This window comes from Crinia signifera, chromosome 2 (assembly GCF_055691185.1).
Source record: "Crinia signifera chromosome 2, ASM5569118v1, whole genome shotgun sequence".
NCBI classification, from domain to species: domain Eukaryota; kingdom Metazoa; phylum Chordata; class Amphibia; order Anura; family Myobatrachidae; genus Crinia; species Crinia signifera.
Window position 1 is genome coordinate 382001266 of NC_139218.1, and position 16331 is coordinate 382017596.

Below are 16331 nucleotides of genomic sequence, written 5' to 3' on the forward strand. Positions count from 1 at the left end.
TGTATATGACAGAATACAGTGCTCGGGAAGTGGTACTGTGCAACTGGCTAGCAATAACGTATATGACAGAATACAGTGCTAGGGAAGTGGTACTGTGCAACTGGCCATCAATAACGGATGTGACAGAATACAGTGCTAGGGAAGTGGTACTGTGCAACTGGCCATCAATAACGTATATGACAGAATACAGTGCTAGGGAAGTGGTACTGTGCAACTGGCTACCAATAACATATATGAATACAGGGCTAGGGGAGTGGTACTGTGCAACTGGCCATCAATAACGGATGTGACAGAATACAGTGCTAGGGAAGTGGTACTGTGCAACTGGCCATCAATAACGTATATGAAAGAATACAGTGCTAGGGAAGTGGTACTGTGCAACTGGCTACCAATAACGTATATGAATACAGGGCTAGGGGAGTGGTACTGTGCAACTGGCTATCAATAACTTATATGACAGAATACAGTGCTAGGGAAGTGGTACTGTGCAACTGGTTATCAATAACGTGTATGACAGAATACAGTGCTAGGGAAGTGGTACTGTGCAACTGGCTATCAATAACGTATATGACAGAATACAGTGCTAGGGAAGTGGTACTGTGCAACTGGCTATCAATAACGTATATGACAGAATACAGTGCTAGGGAAGTGGTACTGTGCAACTGGCTATCAATAACGTATATGACAGAATACAGTGCTAGGGAAGTGGTACTGTGCAACTGACTATCAATAACGTATATGACAGAATACAGTGCTAGGGAAGTGGTACTGTGCAACTGGCTATCAATAACGTATATGACAGAATACAGTGCTAGGGAAGTGGTACTGTGCAACTGGCCATCAATACAGCAAATTACAGAATATGGTAAGATAAGTGGTACTGAGAATGGCGCCTGAATAAAATGCTAGAGAAGTGGTACTGTGCAGTCGGCTCTCAATAAAGGATATGGCGCAATACTGAGAATGGCGCCTGAATACAATGCTAGAGAAGTGGTACTGTGCAGTTGGCTCTCAATAAAGTATATGGCACAATATGGAGAATGGCGCCTGAATACAGTGCTATAGAAGTGGTACTGTGCATTTTCCAGACGTCATGACGACACACTGAGGGGAAGAGGCCACCAGCAGAATACAGTGCAGCTGTTGTACAATGAGGGCATCATAACACAGACATAAAACAGAAGGTAAAGGAGGCATTGGGCCTAACAGAGATCCAATTGCTGGCGCTAGGGAGTGGGAAGCCACCTAACACAGGGCAAAGCCGCCCCGATTGCCAGGTCCCTCCTCGCGATGCAAGCGCAACATTTTGTGTTTGCCTCACTATTGTGTAAGCACTCGGCTATACAGCAATATGACTGTGTGCATAAGGTCAATCACTATTGGTCGACAGTCACCAGGTCGACAGGGTCAAAAAGTCGCCATAGAAAAGGTTGACATTAGTTTTTTTTTTTTCAAGTGAGCCGACATGTGCCGACAGGCAGTATTTCATGCCCTACCATCCATTATGGTGTGGAGGGAGAATATAATAGTTTGGCGAGTGCAGTGAGACACCGTGCCCGAAGCATGGCGAGTGCAGTGAGCCATGTGAGGGGACGCGGTACACTTATACAGTGTCCATAGCGATATTTGTCAACACAGACCCCCCGGCCCACCCCAGCGCTCCCATGTTAGCCAGACGTGGGTACGTGTGGCCGGGGAAAGCGCCTCCTCCTGGGTGTACGACAGTGAGGATCTGTGTGCGGGTATGCCGATGTGTACATGTGGCCATCTGTGCGGTGCCCCTAATTGCTGTCAGTGTTGCAGCCACCTGGCTGTTGCCAGTGGTGTAACTACCGAGGGTGCAGGGGGTGCAGCTGCTATGGGGCCCGAGCTGCTCTGAGGGCCTGCTGCTCCCCCTGCACCATCACCATCTGCCTCTGTGCTCCCCTACACTCAGCGTGCTTCCTGGATCTGCGCTGCATCACCAAGCAGACCGGAGGGTGCGTCCAGGTACTGTATGATGCGGTCGGCTGGCACTCTTCTCGCGGGGAAAGTTCAAGTTGACCCAGGCTGGTGTTCTAGCTATCAAAACCACCCCCCCCCCCCCCCCGGTGCAGTTCCGCAGCCCGGAGGGAGCCTGTGTGCCGTTTGTCCAGTGCTATGGCAGGGTTGCGCGGCATTGTTTGCAGAGGACGTGAGCGGAGGAGAGGAAGAGAATGGAGGAGGGAGGGGGCGAGGAGGTCAAGCCTGGTGATTGCTGGAGCCTGTGAGCAAGGGTCCCAGGGAGAGATCCTTCAATATGGCTAACAAGCGGACACCTTCCACCCAGGTGATCCAGAAAGTCCTGCTGAGCGGAGGGATAAGGAACCATCTGCATCTGCCTGGGAACATCATCTACCGTGCAGTATGTAAGTGTATATATGATGGTAATCTCTGTGTGTGTGTGTGTGTATATCCTGTTCTATGTAAATGTTTGTATATCAGTGTGCTGGGGGCTTAGTGATACAGTAATTTATGTATGTACAGTGCTATGTGTGTATCAGCATGCTGCTGGAATTTTCCTGGGCTGCTTTTCTATTCCAATACACCCACTGTATCCATCTATGCCCCATATGATTTTCTGCCCATCTATGCAAGCCTGCCGCCTCTTCCGCCCTCCGTCTCTGTCTCCTCCTCCCTACCCTCCATCTCTGCCCCTTCCACTCTGTCTGTGCCCCCCTCCCACCCACCATCTATGCCCCCCTTTAACCCACCTGTCCATCTATGCCCCCATTCTTTGTTCATCTGTTTATCAGATTTATTACCCTCCCCAACCTGTCCATCTATGCAACCATTTGGTGCTCTGTCTGTCTGTCTGTTCCTCTTTGTTCCTCCCATCTGTATATCTATACCCACATATGATGCTCTTCTATCTTTGCCCCCTGTGCTCAAATCAGGTAGTGTCTCCTGCCCACTCCCTCTCGCTCAATCTTGCTCCTCTCTCTCCCTGACAATGGGCCTTATTCTATTTCACTCTTTCTGACAAAATCCTTCTTAGATGGACAAAACCATGTGCACTGCAGGTGGGGCAGATGTTACTTGTGCAGAGAGAATTAGATTTGGGTGGGGATTTACTTCAAAGTGAGATCTATATTGCAGTGTAAAAATAAAGCAGTCAGTATTTGCCCTAAGCAGAAACAAAGTAACTCACCCAAATCTAATTCTCTCTGCACATTTTACATCTACCCCCCTGCAGTGCACATGGTTTTGTCCATCTAAGAAGGATTTTGTCAGAAAGAGTGAACTAGAATAAGGCCCAATGTCTTGCCCTCTCTCACTCTGCCTCCGACAACATCTCTCACTCCTTGACACTCTCACACTGACACTCTTTTGTCTCCCCCTCTCACTGACACCCCCTTTCTCTCTTTCCCTTTCAGACACTCTCTGGCACTCATGCCTACACCCCTCTCTTTCTCTCTTGATCCTCTTATCGCCTCTGAAACCCTTCCTCTGTCCCCTGATGCCCTCTCGCTCTCTCCACACTCTCATCTTTTTCTGTCTCTCCCCCTGAAACCTTCTTTCTCACTCCCTTCTGTCTCCTATCATCCTAAGGGGCAATGTACTGATGGGGGGATTTTGCTATGGAGCCCACAAAGTTCTAGTTACCCCTCTGGCTGTTGCCCCTGCCACTTGCTATGTAAGTTTATGTGCAGCCCAGCTGTGATGTTTCCCGTCACCCTATTTGCATAGTGCATGCTGATTGGTTGATTATAAGGTACTTGTGTAGTTTCTCGGCGCCACCACGCGCACAGTCTGTGTTTGAAACTTGGCAGTCTGCCAGACTCTGCGTTTAACTGTGCGCGTGCCGCTCTAGCTGTTCTCAGCGCAGCGCGTGGCTGCTTTCCTTATGTAATCTACGTTATCAGCGTAGCGCTGGGCAGCAGCAGTGCACCCAGCGCTGACAGGTCACTGTGGTACTTGTAGTTCCACAGTGAAATAAACAGTCCTGCACACCGCTGACAACGGGGGCATGTAAACTGGACACCCCGGCACACCGCTAAAATTTAGACGCTTTAGCGTCTAAATCCAGACTCCCTGGAAACTGCTAAGATGGGGGCATCTAAATTTAGACGCTAAAGCGTCTGAATTTAGTTGGATCTAGGGGAACATAGGGGTGCACTGTGCAAGACACTCTTAAACCTGTTCACAATGACACTAGTCGACGTAACAGCTGTCGACCTTGTTAATTCCACTATCCACGCCACCCCGAAGCGTGGCGAGCACAGCGAGCCCCGGGAGGGGACGCGGTATGCGTCCGACTGACCTTTTCATACCCCCACTATCCACGTCGGCGTGGAGTTGATTTTATAAAGTGTGGTGAGCGCAGCGAGCCTCCGAGCCCGAAGCTCGTCACGGGGCTCGTCACGCTTCGGGGTGGCGTGGATAGTGGAATTAACAAGGTCGACAGCTGTTACGTCGACTAGTGCACCCCTATGTACCCCTATACCCAAATAAATTCAGACGCTTTAGCGTCCAAATTTAGATGCCCCCATCTTAGCAGTTTCCAGGGAGTCTGGATTTAGACGCTAAAGCGTTTAAATTTTAGCGTGTGCCGGGGTGTCTAGTTTAGAAGCCCCGTACATTAGCGGTGTGCCGGGGTGTCCAGTTTACATGCCATTGTCAGCGGTGTGCAGGACTGTCTATTTCACTGTGGAACTACAAGTACCACAGTGACCTGTCAGCGCTACGCTGATAAAGTAGATTACATAAGGAAAGCAGCCACGCGCTGCGCTGAGAACAGCTAGAGCGGCACGCGCACAGTTAAACACAGAGTCTGGCAAGCTGCCAAGTTTCAAACACAGACTGTGCGCGCGGTGGCGCCGTGAAACTACACAAGTACCGATTATAATAAACTCATTGTGCTCGGCCTCCATACGGGATAGGGCGATGGTGAATATACGTATGGCACTACCTACTGTTACAGTGAAAACTGCACAAAAATTCGCCCATCGGTTTTCGAGATTACCCCGTTCAGACAGACAGACAGACGCGCTTCACGGACTTTGCTTTATACTATGTAAGAATGTATAACAAGGATATCAGCCATAACTTTTCAATGATATACTTATTAACAGAACGTATTTCATACAAGATAATATAGAGTAAGCAGTGACCCAGAACGTGCTACAAGAATATGGCCGCCTCTCTTTGCTAAAGAGTGTCACGGCCACGAATCGGTATCTCAAGCAGTACAAACACCACGATTTTGGCAAATTTTCCTTGTGATTTTTCACTATATAGTCGAAATTGTAATCCAAAATCGCACCATGTGTATGCACCTTTACATATATATTACCTCCTAAACTTTGACAACTTTAGATTAAAATATGCTATACCCCACCCCCAAATTGCCCATAGTTAATTTCTATCTGCCAACAACGCATCGAGGAAAACCAACTTTTTGACAAACCCCCAATCCCCCCCATTGTGACCCATGAACTAGTATTTTTCCGATATATGGACAAATTAATGTATCCATTCAATTTTAAATGCTATCAAATATTCTTATTTTAATTTTTTTTTACTAATGTAAATGTCATTGTAGAACAGTATATATAATGATATATAAAGAAAATGGTAGACGTACAATAGCCGGTTGAGAATTGATGCAAATGGTGTAACTCCGATACCTCCAGCGATGCAAAGGCTGACTGCATAATTCAAGGCTTCTTCTGAGGGACTTCCAAAGGGACCATCAATATATATTCTGTGAAAACAAATGGTGGAATGATTGTGAGACGTCTCATTGAACTGGTGAGGGAGAATTAAGACAGCATTAGATATTGTTTTGCTGAAAAAGCGGTGCATCCATTTGGAAGATACTTCCAGAGGATGCAGTCGGAACACAAAAATCTAATAAAAACATCAAATTTATAAAAAAAAATAAACAGGAAAATGCACCTATCACCAGCACATAGTATAGGCAGCCATTTTGTTGACTGTACTAAAATCTGTGTGAACACCGTCCATCCACTGGAATACAGTGACATCATGAAGGATTATCGCTGCTGATAATTCAGCCATCAGCTCACATTGCACCTCAGTGATATCGCTCATACGAACAACTCTATAGAAAGTGTTTTCATAAATATTTCTTTGGTCGACAAAATGGCTGCCTCTTCTGTATATAGCAGCTGGGTATTCTCAAAAAGGATCTATATATATATCTACAAAAGGCTAACTACTCCTCACCTCTATGAGGTGAAGTGCCGCCAGTGACCAGTAAAGTCCACCCAACAGGCCAAATCCTTTGTCATAACAGAAAGTGAAAACAATTTTTGCCGGGGCACTGTTCTGTTTCAAACTTGCTGTATACGGAGAGAGGGAGCTGCGAAGACAGAGATTGGAGATAGGAGCAGATAGGGACTGGGAAAGGTATGGAGAGTTTTGTGGGCTAAACTGTCACAGCTCAAAGCATACCTCCCAACATGACCCTCTCCAGGAGGGACACAATGCTCTGTTCCTGGACTTCCCTCTTAATTTATGAATGCCAAGAAAAGTGCTTCAACACAGGTGATGGCAAACACAAATTAAGGGGTGAAGTCCAGGAATAGAACATTCTGTCCCTTCTGGAGAGGGTCACGTTGGGAGGTATGCTCAAAGTGAAAGTAAAAACTGTCACAGCTCAAAGTGAAAGTAAAAACTGTCACAGCTCAAAGCGAAAGTAAAAACTGTCACAGCTCAAAGTGAAAGTAAAAACGGTCACAGCGCAAAGTGAAAGTACACTGCAGAAGCCGTCATTTCGAATGGCCTTTAGTTCGTACACGTATATTAAGGGCACATTAGGAATTTACAGAATTGAGGGGGTGGAGCATGGGTGGCTGTATTTCTTCTAAACATCTACAACCTGCTGCTCTCATGGTTTTGTGGCACCAAAATTCATAGCATGTTCAGTCTGGCAGACATGTTTCCACCGGGTCATATTTTTGTGGATGTTGTGTAACTACAATTCCCAGCATGCACTGCCATCTGTAGTTAGGTAACATGTGCCTTGTCATCTGTTAATAAAACAAACTGCAGAACTTTATAGCAGATTCTATGTATTAATCATTGCATGCAATGTTTATTTTTAGGTCTTTCATTGTGATATATAAATTCTAGGTTACTGTTTATGTCCAGATGTAACTAAAGCCAAAAAGACTGTATTGTCAAATTTGTGTACCACATAAGTCAGTTAATACATTTAGGAATCTTACTGCTTGTATATTATTTTTTAAAAATACCAAAATAATTGTTTGGCGACTGTCTGACCTGATCACACGGCCACAAATTCGCAGCAGCCGGCGTTCAGTTAAGCCACCGCCCTGTTAGAGTGAAATCCCACCTTGCGAATCAATGTGCTCGCAGTGCGAATGGACGTGTACAGCCATCAATCACTTTTTACATTGCCCACAACTTATTGCAGGCGCAGTGTCGCCAGAGACTTTCTCGGTGGTCAGGGCCAAACTTGTCACTAGGCACGGGCCTAGGGGCGACACAAATTACTGGTGGCAGGCTGTGACCAAGGACGGTTCAGCCACCCCATGCTGCCCAGTGTCCCTGCCATAGCATAGAGCTCCGCACAGGGCAGGGTTTGACACCGGAAGCCACTGCAGGCCCACCGGGTGCAGCACTTGGATGACATGGATCTCCCCCCCCCCCCCCATTTGCACTTACCCCGGAGGACCCCCAGCGCACAACCCCCCCGGAGCCCTGGAGACCCCCGATGCACAACTCCCCAGAGACCGCCCCGCCCATCCGCTAATTGAGCAGCCGCCGGCCCTGCCCAAGGTCAGGCTGGCGGAGGGAGCCATGAGTCCTGGGCTGCAGTCGGGGGCTGGGGGTGGTGGCCAAAAATGTCGTGCCTAGGGGTGGCCTGACCTCTAAATCTGACCCTGTTGGTGGTGCAATGGAAAAATTATCCAAGCTGGAGCGGACCTCACACACCTTCCCCTAAAACACTCAGGACACCGGACGCTCCTTGCGTTTATTTCTGGTGCGCCTATAATTTTCCCGGACACACAACGTTTCTTTCCAGCACTTCTATCGTTTTTCCTAACACTCCCACTAGACAGCCGGTAAACACCCCAGACGCTTACTTCCTGTTAACCACACTGCGAACAATGCGCAAATAGAAATAGTAGCAGGATTCTATTGCAGTATGGCCTCGTGCGTGCACGCAGCGAACTATAAAAATGCGCAGTGTATCAATAATTGGCTGCTGTCATTTCCAAATTGCTGGGACTTTGAACGGCAACTTCAAATAAACCTTTAATAGGATAACATTCAATTGTTACTTGCACACATTAAAAAAAACCTTAAAATATCTTTAAGAGGGGGGGGGGATGAAGACAATACTAATGCTAACGAGGATACAGCACGTTATCACTGAGATCAGATAATGGATTATCTGTCCATTTCTGATGTTTAATGTTGCATTATAAATTATCTATTTTTTTCAATCAAAGGCAGCACATCAGAAACGATGACAGGACAAATGAAAGATTAATAGATTTATCTCTTGTAAAGGAAGTAATTGAGTGACATTCTGGTATTCCTGCCTCCGGGAGGCCAAACAATCCTTAAATTCCCCAGTGCTCCCTGTGGCAGCGGCACGCAGCTGCGGCTGTTTGTGTTTGGTTGAATACAGTGACCTGCAGCAATCTGACAGGATATGAGTTTTCCGGTAGCAAAGGGTAGGACGCTACAACATACAGTATATAATTCTACACATTATATTATACATCGGCTCAAAGATTGAGGCCAAACGAAGAGTGTTTCGGGAGAAAGTGAAGTCTCTTCTTCCAATTAGGAGATTCTGTAGAGTTTCACCCCCTCACGGTAGTTACAGACACATTTGAGTTCTTCAGTTATACACAAACTTTGCTACCAGGGTTGTCAGAGAGATGTTGATGGTCAGGCTTTTCCCTGACAATCGTTTGTATTCACTGGGGTAGCCATATTGGATGCCTTATTGCTTATTACGAAGGATAAAGCGGATCGAGAAAATACCAGCAACCCAGTTCCTGTAATTTTTCAAACTCACCGATAGGTAGATTTATTATGCCTGGTGAAGTGATAAAGTGGGTGAAGTGATAAAGTGGAAGGCGATATAGCACCTAACTGCCAAGTTACAGACTGGGCTTGAAAAAATGTCAGTTAGGAGCTAAGGCTGCTGTGTTATCACCTTCCATTTTATCACTTCCCCAAGCACAATAGATCTGCCCCACAGCCTGTAACATGACAGTTAGGTGCTGATTGGCTGGTACTATGGCCCTTATTCTGAAACTAGCGGGGAAAAAAGTAATAATAAAAAAAAAAAAATGTTTTAATGTAATGAAATCGTGACACCAGACACGTCACTGGCGATGTAAACAAGTATTGCGTACACAGAAGAGAAACACTGAGTAGAACAATCAACAAACGTGAGGTAAACAGGTTGTGGGCTGCAGAAGATGGCAGCTTGTCGTACAAGGAACAATTCCTTCTGCCATGACAGAAACGGAATGAGGAAAAATGTTACAACCTTTTGCTAACGCATTTCTGAGACAATGAGCATGACAAACATCATTTTATGAGTCGCTACGAGGAAAATGGGGATAATTGGTGCTCTGAATAAAACAACAAACAGCAAAATAGAAGCTACAAATGTGCTTTATACAAAATAAGAAAAAAATATATTCAATGGATATGCATGCATTTTTTTACTTAACTTGCGTCAACTTGGAGTTTAACGCTTGAGTACCTGGAATATATGGTAAGCTTGTGCATTAAAATATGCAATTGATTTACTCTGCCCCTATAGGTTTCTGTTTTCCCAACTTATTATAAAAAACCACAAGTGCGGGGAGAGCTTGGGGCAGCCGAACATCTCTGGGAGCGCCCAGAGTGATGGAAACCGGGCGTGCCACAAAACTAACCCCCCTTTTCGAACGTGAAGGCTTGTCGACACTTGGGATTCCAGAATTTGAACTCCCATATGTTGAGAGGTATGAGTTATTGAATATCAGCAACCATACATCTTCTGCTAGAGCAGCGGTGAATGCGCACAGCGTCTACTCACGGGAGGCAGAAGGACAGAGGGCATGGCCAGCAGCTAACACAGCACTGGTTATGCCCCCCGTAGCGATGATCGCGGACATTACCACAAATCTACGCACTCTTTCTCTTAAGCCACACCCCTTTTTGGGCCCATTCACCGCGGGCCACGCAGGAGTCCCAACAATGGAAATATGAATGTTGGGAGGTAAGCTAATACTACTGTGTGTAACTGTAGCTGTATGTGGCTATAGGGTAGCACAGATGGTGTAATGGTTAACCTCACAGCACGGAGGTCATGGGTCCGATTCCCACCATGGCCCTAACTGTGTGGAGTTTGTATATTCTCCCCATGCTTTGGTGCGTTTCCTCCGGATACTCCAGTTTCCTCCCACAATCCAAAAATCCAGGAAGGTTAATTGGCTCCCAACAAAATGAACCGTAGAACGTCTGTGTGCGTGTACATGTGGTAGAGAATATACATTGTAAGCTCCTCTGGGGTAGGGACTGATGTGAATGTTCAAATATCTCTGTAAAGCGCTGCGGAATATGTGTGTGCGATATAAATAACCGATAATCGCTCCCCTGAGCTATTTGTGCTATGAGATATAAAGGATTATAAGCATTTTTTTATTTCTCTGTTATAAGCGTTACACATACTGTAAGAAGGGAAATCGATGTTAGACTCCTGCAAACATGGTTCAAAGGGATAAATGATCCTCTTACAATCTGTGATCTTTACCCAGCAAGCATAAAGGAGCAAAGGAAAAATAAATAAAGTTTTAAACACGGTTTGTAATGAAGATTGAATATGCACCAATGTCTTAACCTTTTTCCTATGTTCAGCAGTTTATTGATGAATGCGTGTTTGGCAGTGATGCACAATCTTTCTATCCAAAGTCTGTAGTTTCACTCTGTTTAGATCAGAGGTAGCCAACTCCAGTCCTCGAGAGCTACCAACAGTTCACGTTTTCCAGCTCACCTCGCAGGTACACAGGTGCACTCATTACGGACTGACACATTTTAAAGGATCCACAGGTGGAGCTAATTAGCTCACTTGTGATTCTGTGAGGAGACCTGGAAAACATGCACTGTTGGTAGCTCTCGAGGACTGGAGTTGGCTACCCCTGGTTTAGACTGAAGGTAATATAAAGGTATCTTGATGGTGTCGACAGTCAATAGGTGAAGACCATATTGTCAACATCGTCAAACGAACGACGCAAACAACAGATTACTGTGCTCAGTTGTCGACGCTGATACCCCCAAAATATCTGAAAAACTTGTACCAACCTTTTCATGTGTACCTGCCTGGCTTTTGCTTGTGTCAAACTTTTTCCAGCGTCGACCTTGTGCATGTGAACCAGAATAATGGCCCTAGTCTTTGGGGATGGTAAGAGATATACCTGTCTATTCTCCCAGGATATTTGTGAGACTCCCAAAATTTGGGAACCTCTCATTAGATCATGGGAGAGTAAATTAACCTCCCAGATCCTTAGCGTGTCTCAATTTTTTTTTTTTTTTCATAAAACCAAAAAAAAAAAAAAGGGAGGAAATACTGGAAAGTAGGCACATTTTTGAACCTTTTGGTCCCTAAGGGCAAACCTTTTCCTGCACCTATGATGCTCAAATCTCGCATACTCGCTTTTAGGAACAAGAGGAATGGGAGAAACCCCGGGGAGCAGAAGTTTTTTGGAATTTTTTTTTATTTAAAACAGATCCTGTCTTCTTCTGCAGTAAAATGCGTGAGTATATGTCATGACGCAGTTCGCTGTGGCCCCCACCCTCTACTGCAAAACTGCTATATATACCTATCATTGGTGGCACCAGAGATAGGTCTGCAGCACAGTTCAACATTCAAATAGGAAGATACACCAAATGCCAGTGAGTCTGTTTGGAATGACAGTTGGTAGCAGTTGGTGGGGCTCCCCTAATTGAATTTTAAACTGTACTGCACCCTCCCACTGGAGTCACCCCTGATATACTGTATATACATATATTTCATTGTTTCCTTTTAATCTCAGAACAATTATTGACAGAGGCTGAAAATCCCCCATGTCCTTACTATTGAGTGAAACACGTGTGGAATCTGTAGCCTGATATTTGTAAAATGTCCCTTTTGTATAAACTCAGGGAGGTTCCTCCCCTAACTCCCTATAGGACACCAGCTCTGCTGCCCCAGGAGAACATCCTACCTGCCACATAAAGAGATTCCAAAATGATTTTCCACTTGGCGCTCTCTGGTTTTAAGCTCCGGTAAATAATATTCATTCAGTGGACTCAGGCATTCAGACTGATCAGTTCATTTTCTCGTTAGTGCGGTGAATAAGCTTCATAATCAGTGCCACCGGTGTGTCCCCCAATATAGTGGCAGTCGTGGCATATTGGGGTACGACCATGCCCCTTGGTGGATTCTGTTTGCATTGTGTGTGATGCCTAAAGAACTAGCCCGTGTCATGTTAAAGGGTTAATGAGGTTAATATAATGTAAATAAAGGCGCAGACTATTGGCCAAGTGTTTTTTATCTGCCATTACATTTTATGTTTCTCCCCTGCATTTCTGGCTGCCTATTGAGGCCTGGGTACTGTGTATCTATTTCCTGCTTTGGAAGCCCTGCTTTTAATGGTATGAACTCGGAGTAATGGCAATCCAATGTCAGCCACAAACTCCTCTCCTGGTAGGTGGTGTATAATGTTCTATGAGCCAGATGTATCAAGCTTCAAAAAGTGAGTGATAAACAGCCATCCAATCAGCTCCTACCTGCCATGTTACAGGCTGGATTTGAAAAATGACAGGTGGGAGCTGATTGGTTGGTTGTTTATCATTCTCCACTTGACCACTTTTTTGAAGCTTGGTGTATCTGGCCTTGAGTGAGATGAAGTATCCGGGTCATGATATACTGTTGAGAGGTTTCAGGTTCGGTCCACTATGAAACCACATGTGGCTTTCATCGAATGATAATTCTTATCTCTTTCCAACCCTGTAGCCGGTCTGATTTGTACATGTTCCTAAAGGTATTCATAGAATTTTAGCAGATCCCACATTACCATATGATTTTCTGACAAATGAATAAGGGGTTAAAACTAGTATCTATTAAGTCGTCTTCCTAATACAGCTACGGGGTCTGTTCTGATTGGGTGTGGATCGTTTTATCGACCACACTTAGGTCGACAGTCATTAGGTCGACACCGTTGGGTCGACATGCAACTAGGTCGACAGGGTTCTAGGTCTACATGGTTGAAGGTCGACCTGGGACAAGGTCGACATGGGTTTTGGTCGACATAACGTTATGTGGACATGGGTTAAGTCGACAGGTCAACATGGGTGTTTTCACTGTTTTTTTACCCGAATGTCGACACAGTCGACATGGACACAGTTGGAAGTCAACCGCTGCCCCTCGCTATGCTTCTGGCATGGTGCCTCGCTGCGCTCGGCACACTATTTTATTCTCCCACCAAACCCTAGTGGATGGTAGGGCATGAAATACTGCCTGTCGGTACAGGTCGGCTCAAAAAATAGTGAAAAAAACCCATGTCGACCTTGCGACCTGTCGACCTAAACCCATGTCGACCTAAACCCATGTCGACCTTGTCCCATGTCGACCTAGACACTTGTCGACCTAGAATCCTGTCGACCTAGTTGCATGTCGACCCAACAGTGTAGACCTTATGACTGTCGACCTAAGTGTGGTCGATAATATGACTGTATACCGTTCTGATTTTGGAGACTGTTTAATTGTTAGGTTTGGATCTCTTTGTTATTCCATTTAATGATTCATATGTTAATATATTTGGTTGCCAGTATAATAACATGATAAATATTTTAATCCGCACATGAAAAAATGCGGGATGCATAATTAGTGATCCGAGGCACATTTATTCCCCACGCCAGCTCGTATTGGCCCCACGATATCCAGTATGAGAATATTTATGACCATGGGCTCTAAGTTTCCAGACGTATATGGGAAACAGTATACATAAAGTAAGCATTAGGATGCCGGCAGATGCACACTGCTATGTAAATATTTGTATCAGGCACATTCACTTAGTGGATTCCTAATGATAAAAATAGCTGTAGGATGTAATCAGTATGTGAGGATTTTCCTCTGCGTTAAACATTCGGTCTAAGGTCAAACTGCATCATGCAGACTTTTTAATTATTAGTCTCATCTTCAAATTACCTCTCAGATGACCAGCTCGTTAGCAATGCAGACAGCGCACGGATAAAATTATTGCCATTAGTTGCCACGTACATCAACACAAATCCCTAATACCGTCACTTTTAGGGGGTGTTCAAACCCAGGTCATGACCATCGGTCCGTCCCAACAGCCGTGTCCCTGGCCCGTTTTCGTTTTGCTCGACCGTAAATCACCAGGCGGGATTCAATGTCCTACCTGCCGATCGGCGAAAAGGGAGTGTGTCCTTGTAAACGGCCATGGATTGTCGAGATCCGCCCGTGATCGCGACACTTCACGGATGTTCTCGGCAGAATGGGCCCGACAGCTTTTAAAGTCAGGCCCGTTCGGTCGATCTGCCTCTTCAATGCTGGGCAAGACAGCATTGAATAGGCGCCCGCCGCTATTTCTCCAGTCAAAAATAGGGAATGGGATTGAATACCCCCTTATCGTCTCATCTAAATTTCCAATGGCTTCTTCTCTACAAGAGAAACTGAAAATGACGACAACTATGGCATACAATGTCTGATTGTTTTACTGGATTGCAAGACAGGGTATGTGGAGTGCTTCCACCCTCCCTGCTTCTGCAATGTAAGACGGGCAGTGTTTACTGGAGGGCACTGGAGTGCCAGCGTACAACTTTTTCTATATAATCCACAAAAGTGAGTTGGCGCCATATTGAAATATTCAGTGGTACAATAAAAAGCACATGAAATGCTTATACCATCGATACAACACATGAGAGACCTTGATTCCACAAACTGGAAAATGTAATAAAAATGCCCTTCTTAAAAAATAAGTCTGTGATACCAGAGTTCACAATTCAGTAGGATTTCACACAATGTGGTAAAACCCCTTCTGACGCGTTTCGCCTCTTAGACTTCATCAGGGGTAAGTCTTAAAGTGCAACTAAACTCTTCATCTCTATAACAATAATGTTTGAATTAGGTCAAGAGGAGTCTTAAAGGGGATAGTGAACACTGGGTGTATAATATAACCGGGTATAACAAAGTCCTTCTGTCCCAGTGGGAAATAACAGTATCCAAATTGTAATCACTACTTGTAAGGAGATCACCTAAATAGTGGTGTGTTCCCTTTTAAGCTTCCAAAGACATGCTACAGAGGGAATACACCATTTGTAAATAACCTATGGATGGATAATCACTGTTTTTTAGGTTTTCTTGTCTGTGTGCTACTTACTATTTTTTTTAGACAAATCACTATGTAATAAATATTGCGTTACAAACCTTTTCAACCTGTGGTAGTCCCCCTGGACTGCTGTGGCTGTTTGGCCTCAGGGGCAACACAGATTCACAATTATCTTCATATTTACTTCCATGCCATTTTGTTTTAATGTAACTCATTTCCCACCTTCACTTCTCACTACTTTACCTCTCATTACTTTATATCTCACCTTGTTACCTCTCACTAATTTCTCTGCGCCGCCCCCACATGACATCAGCGAACCGGCAATATTGCCGGTTCGCTGAAGCAATCTGAACAGCGCAAAATGCAGGGTCGCACCGGGACTGAACTGTTTCAAAGTCCCGGCGTGACCCTGTATTTTGCGATGTGAAAGCGGTATAACCTATTTTCACTATACATTTTTTTACTTTTGTGTTTCCCTGGGGTCCCTCAGCTGCTTCGCTTTGGGGTGCCCCGCACCCTAGATTTGTACCTCCCCAAAAATGTTAGGGACTTGCCCGACTAATGAGGTCACCTGGACGCAGTGAGCCGTTACTTATGGCCATAACTATACGAAGAACCTCGCTAAAAATGCTAAATTTTATTGCAATGATTATTATTAATAAATTGGGAGTTTGAATTGTGCACCTGCAACATTGGGGCAGATGTATTAAGCCTTAACAAGAGATAAATGCAAGGGTGATAAGGAGAGATAAACGTCCAGCCAATCAGCTCTTTACTGACTTTTTTCAAACACAGCCTGTAACATGGCAGTAAGCAGGTGATTGGCTGGAAATTTATCTCTCCTTATCACCCTTGCATTTATCTCTTGTTAAGGCTTAATACATCTGCCCCATTGTCTCTGTATGCAGTACTACTGAAAGGTCTCCGCAGGGTCGCACCTCATTACCGGTGTGCACCCCAGGATCCCACCTCCAT

General features: G+C 45.2%; 1 protein-coding gene across 1 annotated transcript in view; it reads right to left on the bottom strand.

Annotated features, from left to right (window-relative positions):
- Nucleotides 1–16331, bottom strand: part of NOX4 (NADPH oxidase 4) — a 193541-nt gene that overhangs the window by 23792 nt on the left and 153418 nt on the right. The window contains exon 14 of the mRNA XM_083170172.1: nucleotides 5606–5725. Within this exon, the coding sequence (XP_083026298.1) occupies nucleotides 5606–5725 (120 nt within the window). The remainder of the gene's footprint in view (nucleotides 1–5605; nucleotides 5726–16331) is intronic.